General features: G+C 47.2%; 1 protein-coding gene across 3 annotated transcripts in view; it reads right to left on the bottom strand.

The window, feature by feature from the left end:
* The window catches only part of glra1 (glycine receptor, alpha 1), a 129,361-nt gene that overhangs the window by 26,734 nt on the left and 87,255 nt on the right, over nucleotides 1-15,372 (bottom strand). For all 3 annotated transcript variants that reach the window (XM_050042548.1, XM_050042549.1, XM_050042546.1), the window contains exons 6-7: nucleotides 13,230-13,444; nucleotides 3,691-3,837 (exon numbers count right to left, since the gene is read on the bottom strand). In XM_050042548.1, coding sequence (XP_049898505.1) covers nucleotides 3,691-3,837; nucleotides 13,230-13,444 — 362 coding nt within the window. The remainder of the gene's footprint in view (nucleotides 1-3,690; nucleotides 3,838-13,229; nucleotides 13,445-15,372) is intronic.

Here is a 15,372-nt window from a genome sequence, read left to right as displayed (position 1 = left end):
TAACAACCCTTTATAACGACTGGGTAATAACAACCCTTTATAATGACTGATTAATAACAACCCTTTACAATGACTGGTTAATAACAACCCTTTATAACGACTGGGTAATAACAACCCTTTATAATGACTGGTTATTAACAACCCTTTATAACGACTGGGTATAACAACCCNTAATAACAACCCTTTATAATGACTGGTTATTAACAACCCTTTATAACGACTGGGTAATAACAACCCTTTATAATGACTGGTTATTAACAACCCTTTATAATAACAGAGCTGCTGCCAGCTGACGGATGTTTAACCTCAGCTGAACCAACGAGCTCGTCAGTAACAAACGACGGCCTGAATTCACCTCCTGCTGTCATCCTGTGACCTAAAATAAACCCTGTAACAGTAACAAAAAAAAGGTTTGATGTTCCAGATGTGGGTCACGATGTGAGCCCACACTCCCCACGCTCTCCGCTCCTGCTGCTCCTGCGGCGCCAAACGTCAGCGTCTGATTCACCTGAAAGTGCAGCGGCAGCCGGACGCTAATCTACCAACACAGCTCACACAGCTCAGAGGATTACAACAATAGGATTTAGACTTTTTATTTTTTATTTACCTTTTCTACACAAACTCCCCTCAGCTCTCTTTTACTCCTCTGACTCCTTTACTCCTCATGATTTTATTAACAGAGGCTCCTGTGGAACAAACTGCAGGTGTCGTTTCTCCCTCCTTTAATTTGGGTTTGTCTGAGTGAGACATTTATTGTCAGAATATCAGAAAAAATACTAATGATTTTATTTATTCTTTTATTTCTATTACTTGCTTAGAAAATGTATTCTTACATTTTGTCTTTTGTTTTTAGATAAATGATTTCTGTCTGTGAGTTGTTGCTCAGTGAACACAGCTGTCTTTAATTTCAGTGTTAGTTGCCTTCAGGTGTTTTTTCTCATGTTACTTTTATCTTCCTCTGTTGTTTTATTTTACAAACGCACAAGTACAGAACCAAAGACACAGTTTGATGGCATAAAATATGACGTATAGTCATGTATCATGAACTGACCTCGTCACATGTCCACGAGGAAAAGATGACCTTTGGTCCAAACGATCCCGCCTCCATCCTTCACCTCAAACTAAAACAGTCTCACCCTGAACTGGACTTTTACTTTCAAAGTGTCCTCACTTCACAGGACCCATGTCCTCTTACCAGCATTGTGAGGACATGAGGTCCTCATAAATACAGGAACACAGGAACATGCTCACACACACTGAAACGTGTCAGACTCAATCAGCAGCTGGAGTCACGGCAGCACGAACACATGCCCTACAACTCTGAAACACACAACAGCACTCGTGAAAGCACTCGAGCATGTTCACCGGCTGTATGGACGCAATCTCTACATCGCACGCACACACACACACACACACACACACACAGGACTGTATGGTTGTGTGTCTCGTGGCTGTTTGTGTTTTCTTGCCCTCCACCCACACAAACAGCCAAACCACCAGTTTGACAATCAAGCAGCACTTCAATATTCCCCGCAGGCCGACAGCTTTACTCCTTATTCAATACGGCCACCTCGGACACACACACACACACACACACACACACACACACACACACACACACACACACACACACACACACAGATTGATTAAATGCTTCAGAGACAACAAACGGACCAAAGGAAGCAGAGACAGGTAAAAAACATCTGAGCAGAGAAAAAGTGACGCACTGCTTTTTACTAAAAATATCCAGATTAGTTTAATAAACCGACAGATCATCAGCTCTGCTTCATCTGCATCTCACCAGAGGATTATTATTCATAATAATACACTTCATAATAAATATTATATTTTATATTTGTGTGTGTCTTTTAAGGACTTCCTGTCGAGGGTTAACTGTGTTTCATTCTTGTCCTCGGAGACAGAGGTGGAGAAACAATCTCACTGTGAGGTTCATTTAGCAGCTGATCAGGAGCTTTAAATCACATCACATGATCTGGTATTCAAAGTCAAGAATGAAAGTCAGCACCAACTTATACGCCACCGTGGACAGGAAGTCCTTAAAGGGTTAAAAAAAAACCCCCTGGAAACTGAACATTGATATCTCTATAACAACAGTGAATCTGCTGATGTGGTACAGGATCTGCAACCCAACACAGAATTAATGTTGGCATTGTACAGTTCTGCAAACCACAGGTACTTTACATTTAGGATACGTTGAGACTTTATGTTTAACGGTGCAGTCGTTAACATGTGGTCACATTTAGGCCCAATGAGATTTTTTTTCCACGTTGAAGACGAGATGCAGTGATGTCATCACACACTGACTGTGCCCATATCAGTGTAATATTACTAATGAAAAAGACAAAACTAAAATGTAGTTTAAACGATAAAATCTCAATTTATGAAGAGACAAAATATTTGGTATCTGTAAACCACAGGTTCATTTGTACATAATTATGTAACAAACATTAAAACTTTGTGGTTCTGTTTAGACACTAAAACCACTTGTTTATGGTCAGAAAAGTTTAATGTTTTGGATTAAAATACGCCGTCTCAGGGACACAGGTCCTGCTGGGCAGGAAGTGATGTCTCTGTAAAAAACGATCACTCTCTATGACCCGACGAGTCACTACACAACACACACATTTGGAGACTAAAACGCTGCTGGAAACACACTGATGAGTCACTAAATCACAACCAGGTTAGTAATTAGTTGGTGTTGAACAGTGTCTGCAGCTCAGCAGGCGTCTCTCCATCCACCATCTCCTCCACCTCCTGATGACACCGTCAGCTCAGACACTACGTCACTGTAGAAACGTTGACATGTATGAAACTTCGAGATGTAACGTATCTGTGGTTTGTCTGGGTCGGTTATTTTATATGATATCATCATGTCAGAAATAAAATAAAACTCAGAGACGCAGCGCAATGATGTAAAAATCAGGATTCAGACACAACTAAAAACCAGTGTAATGCTCTCTTTGCTGGTTCCTGTAAATGATGCATCTCCACAAATAAAAGTTTCAGAGCCGCGAGCAAAGTTTCTTTGTTTCTACACGGTGAATCCATTATGAGCCTCGTCTCTGTTTGCTCTGCCGCTCAGCTGTTAATCATGCTCAATGCTCCGCCCATGAAACATTGATGCTCCGTGTTTCTGCTCGCTGATGAGCTCCATACAAACGCCCGAGGACGGCGGGGAGCAGGGAATTTATCCAAACGGCTGGATTCTTTGTGTTAACACAGATAAAAAGTGAAGGTTGTAAACTATTAGTTTCTCTTGTAATTGGCTGGTTGGAGACAACGAGCCTGGACTCAGCTGAGTGTGTTGGAAAACAGAGCTCGTCTGTTACTCCTTGTCTCCTTACTTCCTTTCCTCTGTGTCCTTCTCTCTGACGTGTTTCAAACAGCTGAAGGTCAGAACGTAAAGAGCAGAACATGGAGGACTGAGGATCAGCAGAACTCAAGAGTTGGATTCAAAAATCATTCCAGCTGAATTTATCTCTGTCAAACTCCTAATCATTCTACGCACCAAACGCAGGTGTCAGAGTCACCTTCGTCACGTGGCGAACATCTGGTTATAACTCTTCAGTTCAGCTGATCTCTCCTCTGACGCTCCGAACACAAAACTCTAGACTGATTTATGAGAGATGTGGATGTTGGACTGTATGAGAGGTGTGACCGAGGACTCACCTTCATGTGTCGTCGCCTCCGTCTGAAGCGCAGCAGCTCCTTGTGTTGGCGGGCGATGAAGTTGACGGCGGCGTACTCCAGCAGGGCCGAGAACACAAACAGCAGACATACGGCCATCCAGATATCGATGGCTTTTACGTAGGACACCTGCGGGGCGGGGCGGGGGGGGGGGCAAGGTGTTAGAGTGACATCATCAGGACTCCATGATGAACAAAAATCAACTCTAACATTAAAAGTAATGACGAAATAAAGTTTCCTGTCGCAGCCACAGACTGTCCTCAGTAACATATTCAGTTCCCTGTTTTAAGGAAAGTCAAATCCTAAAGTGAATCATACAGTGATGAACAGTCTCTCACAACCCTCTGCACATCAGGTGCTGGCAGGACTCTGAAGGACATGAGCTTTCTCCTGATCGTCAGGTATTGTGTGCAGGAGTTAGACAGTGTTTCCTGTGTGGTGGGCGTGGCCCTGGAAATTATGTTTTGCAAATTTTGTACCACTAGTTTCTGAATACAGCTTCAGCTTTGTGCAGAAAGTGTCTAAATATGCAGCAACCACGACAATACAGACTCTGAGGTGTAAATGAACTTGACTGGTTCAGAGTATAAACCTGCAGAGTGTCAGACTGTGAGGTGAAGCAGAGCTGTGATTGGTCAGCTGAGGGTTAATCCTGCTCTGAGTTACTGAGACAGAGAGACGAGAATTAAATCACTCTGATAATTAAAACTCTTAAGCTGGAGAGCTCCTGAACCTCGACACCTCACCACCTCACCAACTCACCACCTCACCACCTCCACACCTCACCTCCTCGACACCTCACGACCACACCAGCTCCACACCTCACCACCTCACCAACTCACCAACTCACCACCTCACCACCCCCACACCTCACCAACTCACCACCCCCACACCTCACCACCTCACCAACTCACCACCTCACCACCTCCACACCTCACCAACTCACCACCTCACCACCTCCACACCTCACCTCCTCGACACCTCACGACCACACCAGCTCCACACCTCACCACCTCACCAACTCACCAACTCACCACCTCACCACCCCCACACCTCACCAACTCACCACCCCCACACCTCACCACCTCACCAACTCACCATCTCACCACCTCACCAGCTCCACACCTCACCAACTCACCATCTCACCACCTCACCAGCTCCACACCTCACCACCTCACCACCTCACCAACTCACCACCTCACCAGCTCCACACCTCACCAACTCACCATCTCACCACCTCACCAGCTCCACACCTCACCACCTCACCACCTCACCAACTCACCACCTCACCAGCTCCACACCTCACCAACTCACCATCTCACCACCTCACCAGCTCCACACCTCACCACCTCACCACCTCACCAACTCACCACCTCACCAGCTCCACACCTCACCAACTCACCATCTCACCACCTCACCAGCTCCACACCTCACCAACTCACCACCTCACCAGCTCCCCACCTCACCAACTCACCATCTCACCACCTCACCAGCTCCACACCTCACCAACTCACCATCTCACCACCTCACCAGCTCCACACCTCACCACCTCACCACCTCACCAACTCACCACCTCACCAGCTCCACACCTCACCAACTCACCATCTCACCACCTCACCAGCTCCACACCTCACCACCTCACCACCTCACCAACTCACCACCTCACCAGCTCCACACCTCACCAACTCACCATCTCACCACCTCACCAGCTCCACACCTCACCACCTCACCACCTCACCAACTCACCACCTCACCAGCTCCACACCTCACCAACTCACCATCTCACCACCTCACCAGCTCCACACCTCACCAACTCACCACCTCACCAGCTCCCCACCTCACCAACTCACCATCTCACCACCTCACCAGCTCCACACCTCACCAACTCACCATCTCACCACCTCACCAGCTCCACACCTCACCACCTCACCACCTCACCAACTCACCACCTCACCAGCTCCACACCTCACCAACTCACCATCTCACCACCTCACCAGCTCCACACCTCACCACCTCACCACCTCACCAACTCACCACCTCACCAGCTCCACACCTCACCAACTCACCATCTCACCACCTCACCAGCTCCACACCTCACCACCTCACCACCTCACCAACTCACCACCTCACCAGCTCCACACCTCACCAACTCACCATCTCACCACCTCACCAGCTCCACACCTCACCAACTCACCACCTCACCAGCTCCCCACCTCACCAACTCACCATCTCACCACCTCACCAGCTCCACACCTCACCAACTCACCATCTCACCACCTCACCAGCTCCACACCTCACCACCTCACCACCTCACCAACTCACCACCTCACCAGCTCCACACCTCACCAACTCACCATCTCACCACCTCACCAGCTCCACACCTCACCACCTCACCACCTCACCAACTCACCACCTCACCAGCTCCACACCTCACCAACTCACCATCTCACCACCTCACCAGCTCCACACCTCACCACCTCACCACCTCACCAACTCACCACCTCACCAGCTCCACACCTCACCAACTCACCATCTCACCACCTCACCAGCTCCACACCTCACCAACTCACCACCTCACCAGCTCCCCACCTCACCAACTCACCATCTCACCACCTCACCAGCTCCACACCTCACCAACTCACCATCTCACCACCTCACCAGCTCCACACCTCACCACCTCACCACCTCACCAACTCACCACCTCACCAGCTCCACACCTCACCAACTCACCATCTCACCACCTCACCAGCTCCACACCTCACCACCTCACCACCTCACCAACTCACCACCTCACCAGCTCCACACCTCACCAACTCACCATCTCACCACCTCACCAGCTCCACACCTCACCAACTCACCATCTCACCACCTCACCAGCTCCACACCTCACCACCTCACCACCTCACCAACTCACCACCTCACCAGCTCCACACCTCACCAACTCACCATCTCACCACCTCACCAGCTCCACACCTCACCAACTCACCATCTCACCACCTCACCAGCTCCCCACCTCACCAACTCACCATCTCACCACCTCACCAGCTCCACACCTCACCAACTCACCATCTCACCACCTCACCAGCTCCACACCTCACCACCTCCACACCTCACCACCTCACCACCTCACCATCTCACCATCTCACCACCTCACCAGCTCCACACCTCACCAGCTCACCAACTCACCAGCTCCACACCTCACCACCTCCACACCTCACCAGCTCACCACCTCACCAACTCACCACCTCACCACCTCACCAACTCACCAGCTCCACACCTCACCTCCTCGACACCTCGACCCTTGAACACCTCAATACCTCACCACCTTGACAAGTTACGCTGTTGTCTGGCTGCGTTTCCCCTCGACGCCACTGGACACGTTATTGTTTGACCGTGTAGATCACGCTGACCTCAAAGCACGACTTTAATCATCGGTGTCTGACGCCGGAAGTCACTGACCAAGTGCTGGTCTTTAATGACTTTGAAGTGAGACCAGGTTGGTCCAACACAGACATTAATGACATGTTAAGATCAGAAATAATTTAATGATCTAGGTCTTCTGTGTTTTTGTCTAAAATCAAGAAGGCCTCGTGAGCCCTGGTGAAGCTCTGATGGTCCCTAACTGGGGTCACAACCTTCAGGTTGGGGACCAGTGGTCTAGATACAGTGCTATGATGCCGTGTATGTAACAGTGGTCTGAACAGACAGCTACAACACATTGACAGAATCAGCACATTGAATCATGGACTGTCAGCAGCTTCTACACGCACAGAGCTCCGTGTGAAACAGGACAAGGTGAGGAGCGTCCTGATAATGACGAGCGTCCTGATAAGGAGGAGCGTCCTGATAATGAGGGCTAAATGACGTCTGCTTGGATCTTTGTCCGATTGTTATCTGCCTGTCGAGTGCCATTATTCAAATCCATTCGGTCCGTCCTGTCATAACAACACTTCACGTTCACACACAGTTACAGGCTGAGAGGGTGATCCCCGATCTGTCTCACACACACACACACACACACACACACACACACACACACACACACACACAGAGGAAACCCACAATCAGCCGTTTAAAAACCAATTAAACTCTGACTTTAGATCACTTTCACAAACACACACAGCTTATCATCGCCGCTCTGCCTTGTTGTGATTCATGCTCGTTTGCGCCCAGTCTGATGCACATTTATCTTTGGAACGGCCGACTGATTCTCCCTCAGAGCTGCTGAGAGCCGCTGAGGCCGAAACCCTCAACTGGTTCACTTGGTTTCATGGTCATCCAGGCAGAGACGGAGAGAGGGCGAGGAAAGAGGAGCAGAAGAAGAACAGCCAGAGGATTCTCACATGTCGACCCGTCCTTTCCCCAACAACGGAGAGAGGTGTTCAGGGATCAGGTGTGCAGCTGATTCCTTTTCTCAAACGGCAGGTTTTAGATTTTTCCCAGTAACAGGGGCGTCTCTAGGATCTGTGCCCTGGGAAACTTTAATGCACTCTGTCGTCATATTTACCCTTCAAACTGTTTGTTTCCACATGATTTATGAAGTGTGATGTTAAGAATATTTGTAGTTGTCAGTAATTAATATTGAGGAGAAACAGAGAACTCCCATCATCCTCCGACTCCTCTACATCTCTTTTTTACTGCACTACATTTATTTGTCTGATTTAGTTCCTTTGAAAACTTTGATTATTAATTAAAAGTATAATCAACTCATAAATGATCGGCCTGTTCTCATTCTGAAGTTGTCTAATACTGATGCTTTGTCAGTGATGATGGCGTTAGACGGTGTGATCGACCCAGTCTCATAATACTGCTGTTTGCTCAGTGACTTCCAGCGTCAGACACCGATGAAATAAGCCGTCCTTTCACATCCGCGTGACACGCAGCCAGTCGCCATTAAACAACGTCAAGGGGAAACATGGCGGGACAACAACTAAGTTAAGGGCGGATTGGAGGGGGGGGTGGGACTCTCACCTGGTGTTCACTTCCTGTATGAATGCTGAGACAAACATGATGTTTATGTCTAAACCTGACCATGTGCTTTAGGTGGCGTCCTGGTGTTGGTAGCAGTGTCCTGTCAGCAGCAGAAGCAGGAAGACACCTTGCACATAACATGTAGCCATTAAAGTCCAGGGACAAAGAGTCAATGTGTGACGAGCTGGGATGAAAAGGTGTGGCTATAGATTAAACTACCAGCAGTGTCTACAGAGATATATGAAGCATTTCAGATGAACTCTGATTCTGATTCACTTTCACCAGCTGCAACATTAAAGTAGCGCTCGCTCAGTCTCTTTAATGAGCACATTAAATGCTGTTTGAACGACTCAGAGAACCAAAAACTTGTGTCTGTGATCAGTGACATCATTTTATTTTGGAGGGCTTTAATGCTGATTATTAGATCAGAGGCTTTTTAAACAATGATTAGGTCTGTTCTTATGTTATACAGCTTATATATTTACATCTGTTGATAAAACATTTGGACGCTCAGGTCCAACAACACCACTGCTGCTGAGTAACACTTCAGATAGTTCACTTCAGTCTTTTATTTTGAAGGTGTTTGGACGCATTATTGAATGAACTCAGTGTTTCTGGATCTAAAGCAGATTCAGAAAAAAGGCATTTCCATGAAGCACTTTAAAGAGACAAATTAAAATGGGAAACCTGAACACACCAAATACATCACTGTCTGAAAGGCTGAAATGAATTCTGGGAAAGTAAACCACTAAGTGGAGTGAATGACGCAGGTGGAGGGAGAACAAATGATGTCTCTAATCACTTTACTTCCTGCTGTCAGTTTGTGTCTTAATGACGTCGCTGTGTCGAGATGTGACTGACAGAAGCTTTATATTCATTTCACTGGGTCCGTTTTTACAGGTTTAATCTCAAACGTGCAGCAGAAGGAAATGTAATGTTGGCTTTGTATGTCTCTGCAGACACCAGATCAGTCAGCAGCACAGAAGCTTTGAGAGTGCCTGATGACGTCACACTGGATGAGGTCAAACTACAGCAGAGCCACAGGGACAAACTTTCTTTGGTTCACTGAAGCTACGGTGAAAATACACTTCAAACCAGAATCTGGAATCTAATCTAGAAATGTAATGTAAATGTTACCACCTGTTCACAGGTCAGACATGAAGCTCAGTCACTGACGGAGAGTTCAGGACCGTCGGCTCTGGTTCTGGATCTGAGCTCCATCAGTCTGACTGCTGTCTGTCAGTCCAGGTTCGAGAGGATTGACCTGAGCGGGACGACTCAGTTAAACAGGTTCTTCCTAAAACAACCTGCGACACCTTTTGTTCTTAAATAATCCAAACTTGTGACTGATGAATGAAATCTTTATTTTTACACTATGTAAATATAACTGTAGATGAACCACCAACAGCTGCTGCTAACTGTAATGATGAGTTCACTTCTCCTCAACACTACGTTACACCTGCATGTTTCATACATGTCAGTGTTCCTACAGTGACGTTGTCGCGTTGACAAACACATTAAATCAAGTTGTTTTCATAAACAAAATGAACACAGCTCAAACTGGAGCTGGACGTCAGGTCTCTCCACAACTGTCTGCTGCACAAACCATCAGGTACGACATCAGCTGACTGTTCCGGACTGTTATTGTGTATGAACTGTTACCAACAAACAACTGTTGTTTCTCAGCGAGAGAGACGTCTCTGTGTCTCCAGCCTGCACACACACACACACACACACACACACACACACACACACACACCAGATAGTTTACTCTATAACATGACCCTCACTGTGACATCACCACACATGAGCCACAGCAGCTAATCAAACCTGAAGCTTTAATATAAATATTTCCTTCATGACAAACAAACAAACAAACAAACAAATCTGTGGTCTGAAGAAAACACCAACGTTTGTTCTGTTCTGTGACTGGGCTGAAATCATGACATCATCTGCTCTGCTAAATCATTCTCCTACCTCGCCTCCTTTCCTCATCTCCTCTCCTGCCTTGCCTCCTTTCCTCATCTCCTCTCCTGCCTCGCCTCCTTTCATCATCTCCTCTCCTGCCTCATCTCCTTTCCTCATCTCCTCTCCCACCTTGTGTCCTTTCATCATCTCCTCTCCTGCCTCGCCTCCTTTCATCATCTCCTCTCCTGCCTCATCTCCTTTCCCGCCTTGCCTCCTTTCATCATCTCCTCTCCTGCCTCATCTCCTTTCCTCATCTCCTCTCCCGCCTTGTGTCCTTTCATCATCTCCTCTCCTGCCTCGCCTCCTTTCATCATCTCCTCTCCTGCCTCATCTCCCATCTCCTCTCCTGCCTCGCCTCCTTTCATCATCTCCTCTCCTGCCTCATCTCCTTTCCTCATCTCTTCTCCCGCCTTGCGTCCTTTCCTCATCTCCTCTCCCGCCTTGTGTCCTTTCATCATCTCCTCTCCTGCCTCGCCTCCTTTCATCATCTCCTCTCCTGCCTCATCTCCTTTCCTCATCTCCTCTCCCGCCTTGCGTCCTTTCCTCATCTCCTCTCCTGCCTCATCTCCTTTCCTCATCTCCTCTCCCGCCTTGCCTCCTTTCATCATCTCCTCTCATCTCCTCTCCCGCCTTGCCTCCTTTCATCATCTCCTCTCCTGCCTCATCTCCTTTCCTCATCTCCTTTCCCGCCTTGTGTCCTTTCATCATTTCCTCTCCCGCCTCGCCTCCTTTCCTCATCTCCTCTCCTGCCTCATCTCCTTTCCTCATCTCCTCTCCCGCCTCGCGTCCTTTCATCATCTCCTCTCCCGCCTTGCCTCCTTTCATCATCTCCTCTCCTACCTCGCCTCCTTTCCTCCTCTTCTCTCCTGCCTCGCCTCCTTTCCTCATCTCCTCTCCTGCCTTGCCTCCTTTCCTCCTCTTCTCTCCTGCCTCGCCTCCTGCCTCGCCTCCTTTCCTCATCTCCTCTCCTGCCTCGCCTGAGATGGCAGCTCTCTTCTGTGGCACGTCAGAGGAGTCGTGTCTTTAGGTGTGTGTGTGTGTGTGTGTGTGATTGATAGTAGAAACACACACTCAGATGTACGTGTGTGTGTGTGTGTGTGTGTGTGTGTGTGTGTGTGTGTGAGCCCACCTAAGCTCAGCTGTGTTGTGTGATCATTATTGTGACAGCTGAACTGCAGAGGAATCACGGTTCACTTGTTCAATTTTTAGAGCGCATGAAGCACCTAATGTCAACAAACAGTGTGTGTGTGTGTGTGTGTGTGTGTGTGTGTGTGTGTTGGGGATTACAGCTTCCCTGGACATAATTATACAATCCTACTGGCTCACGCAAAGTCAGACCGTTATTTTTTTCTCCCCTTTAATCTGAAAATCCCTCACAGGAAAATATTTCTTCGCTTTCTAAAACTTATTTTTCTCATCTTTGTTTCCTTCAATTTCCTCTGTTCATCTCTCTCTCTCTTTTATTCCTCTCCTCCTCTCTATGTCTCTCTCTCATCCCTCCATCTGTCTGAATCTTCTCCACCCCTTTCCCTCTCTCCATCTCTCCCTCATATGTTCCATTAATGTCTGTATTTCCTCTCTTCTTGTTATGAACATTAATTTTTCAGCAGAAACTGAAACTCTCTGTCTCTTCATCTTTTTTATTCCTCTGTTCCCTCGCTGCATTTGTTCATTTGAAATTTTTAATGTTGTGAAGAAAAATGAGGAAACATCAGCCGTCTTCAAACTTCATCATGTACTTGTGTTGTTTCATACGTTCATTCTTTTTACTGTGACTCATGATGTCGTTTGTAAAATAAATAAAGTTGACCTTCTGTATTTGACCTGAGGCGTCACTAACTGTGTGTGTGTCCTGATAAACTGGGATCTGAACACACATGTGTTGTATATGTAATATTGAGTCTCATACAGGAAATACATTTTGTCTTATTTTTCTTTATATCCATGATTTGTTCTGATTTTGTTATTGATTCCTGGGATTCACCAGTGTTGTCTGGTTCCTGTTCTCCTCCTGGGTCAGAGGACACTTAGCGAGTGCAGAGCGCTCTGCTCGAGACACCAGAGGAACATCTTGTGTTCAGAGTTCACAAACTGTCTGTGTGGAAACATTAGTTTGTTTGAGGAACATTTTCACGCGTCTCTGCTTCCTCCCACTGTGCAGAGGTAAAACTGAGATATGCTGCTGCCATCTCTCTGTGGTGACATCATTCAGAGGCAGAGTCTTAAAAAAAAAAAAAAATTCAAAAAAATTTATTTGATGTATTCTTTGAGTTTTTAGTTTGACCCATGTCCCAACCGCTAACATGGAGGGGGCGGGGTTTATGACCCATACTGCAGCCAGCCACCAGGGGGCGATGGCTCAGATTCACTCTTGGGGAGCTGTCATGTTGTCCACCTTTATGAGCAGTCTGTGGCTGACACACAGGACTAACGTTAGCGACCCGTGCTCCGACCCTGCCGCTGATGAAACAAACTGAAGCTCTGTTTCCACACTGATCGTAAAATATGACTTTTTCTGACTTTAAACAATCAAACTTTTTACGTTATACAGATTCATATAGGTGCGTTTGATTTGTGCTCACCTTGGGCAGGGAGGCTCTGGAGCCAGAGCTCTGTGTGGTCATGGTCAGCACGGTGGTGATGCCCAGACCCACCCGGGCGGGCGCGGCGTCCATGTTGATCCAGAAGGAAACCCAGGACAGGATGACAATGAGCAGCGACGGGATGTACATCTGGATCAGGTAGTAGCCCATCTGACGCTCCAGGTGGAAACGAGCCTCGATACAGGTGAACTTACCTGGAGGAGGAGGAGGAGGAGGAGGAGGAGGAGGAGGAGGAGTGAGTTTACAGAGAGGAAGATGTTGGTGGAAGATACATATTAAAGATAAAGATGCTGATTCATAAAATAAAGCAGAACAAAGCACACTGTGACTTCAGTATCAGTTCTGAGATTTATTTCTGACAAACTTCGAAGCAATCAGAGTTCACAACGACAGTAAAAGCCTCCTGTTATGTTTTGTTAAAGTCTATTGTGATTTTAAAGGCAGAGAGAGAGTCGGACCCTCCACAGAGGTTATTACTCTGTAATGAGACGGCTCCTGATGCTTCAAACACTCCTGACTCGCTCTGTATTCATGGAGCCAATCATTTGCTCTCAGTGGGTGTCCTGTTTTTCAGCATGGACGTGTGAATGTGCCGCACATCAAGAACAAGAGGCTGATTCCAGGAAATATAAATAATAATGCTGCTCCATGTTTAAACTGGAGTTAAAAGCAAAATGTTCTTTCATCAGTTTCCCCGAGGCGCTGCACTTTCATTAGCAGCGAGGAGCGTTTCTCAATTCACTATTATCTCCATCTGAACGGGCACATTATCTGAACACTGACACCACCGTGTCCCCCGGAAAGACGTGTGGGAGGGACCAGATGGAGGGGTGCATTGAGAAGAGGAGATTTAGGGAGACGAGGAAACAAGGAGGCAAGAAGGAAGGATACGTTAGGAGACACATCCAGAGAGACGAGGAGAGAAGGAGGAAGGAGGCGAGAAGGAGGGATTAGAGAAGGAGAAGTCGTTGGACTGGCAGTAAAAAGAAGGATAAGCCGCGGAGGGAAAAATAGAGGGACTGAAGACAAAGTTGACAGCTCGGAGACAAAATGTCATCTTTGCTCTGGCTCTGAGCCAACGTGTAAATCAGGAGCGTAAAATCAGAGCGACACAAAGTCTGCGGCTTTACGGAGTCTGAAATAAAACCAAACAGTGTAAATACTCAGAAACAAACACAGCAGGTGGTTTCACATGTTAACTGTCTGTCGCAGAGTGTTTGAGGAGGGCTTCAGAGGAGCATGTGGAGCTGAGGATGGTGACGGTGACGCCTGCTACACAGGAAAAACACTCTGCAGCTTGTTTGTGTTTCTTTAAACCAATCACAGTCATTCTGGGCGGGGCTAACCCCAGGGTGCAGCCATGGTGCTCTTCCAAAATAGTGTCAGGGTGAACTTGAACCCTGGGTGTGTTGGTTGTTGACATTCTGGGACGCTGTGTCAACTTCAGCCTGTTACATGCATTGTCTGTTTTCAAAATAAAAGCACTACGCCTGTACAACACCGCCACGTGACACTGAGCAAGGTTTGGCTTTAGTCTCATTGGAGCTGTCAAAGTTAAAATATGAGACGAATCAACTCCAGGTGTCAGATATCAGATCAACATCATCAGAGTCGTGTGAGATGCAGTCTGGACTTTTCTAAGCTGCGTTCAGAAGATTGATCATTGGTTTTAGATCTTTACAATTCAGTGAGAGAACAAAGAGCCAGGCCGTGTACATGATCCACATCATTATCAAGACTTCAGTGTGTACGTTGTTATTTGGAGGTTGTTGTTTCCAGTTGTAAAAAGTATTTGGAGCTGGTTACACGCAGACAGCCGAAGGAAGAAACAAACTGTGTGATGACAGGTTTATCACCACAGTCTACATCCAGTCAGACTGAAGACACAGCTCATAGGTCCTTTGTTCCTCCTCTCTAATATGACCCACAGGAGCCTTTCCTAAATCACTGACCCTACTCGTACAACCAGATCTCATCACGCCCTGCTGTTACTACAACGACTCCTGCTGCAGCTCTCTGTGTTGTATCTACCCCTCTGGGTAGGTCAGACCACAACCTGGTGCACCTCAACCCCTGCTATGTACCACTAGTCAAGAGCCAGCCTGCGACCATGAGGACAGTG

The sequence above is a fragment of the Epinephelus moara genome, chromosome 4 (genome assembly GCF_006386435.1).
Source record: "Epinephelus moara isolate mb chromosome 4, YSFRI_EMoa_1.0, whole genome shotgun sequence".
NCBI classification, from domain to species: Eukaryota; Metazoa; Chordata; class Actinopteri; order Perciformes; family Serranidae; genus Epinephelus; species Epinephelus moara.
The sequence above is the reverse complement of the archived record's forward strand: the minus strand, read 5'-3'. Positions and strand labels throughout refer to the sequence as shown.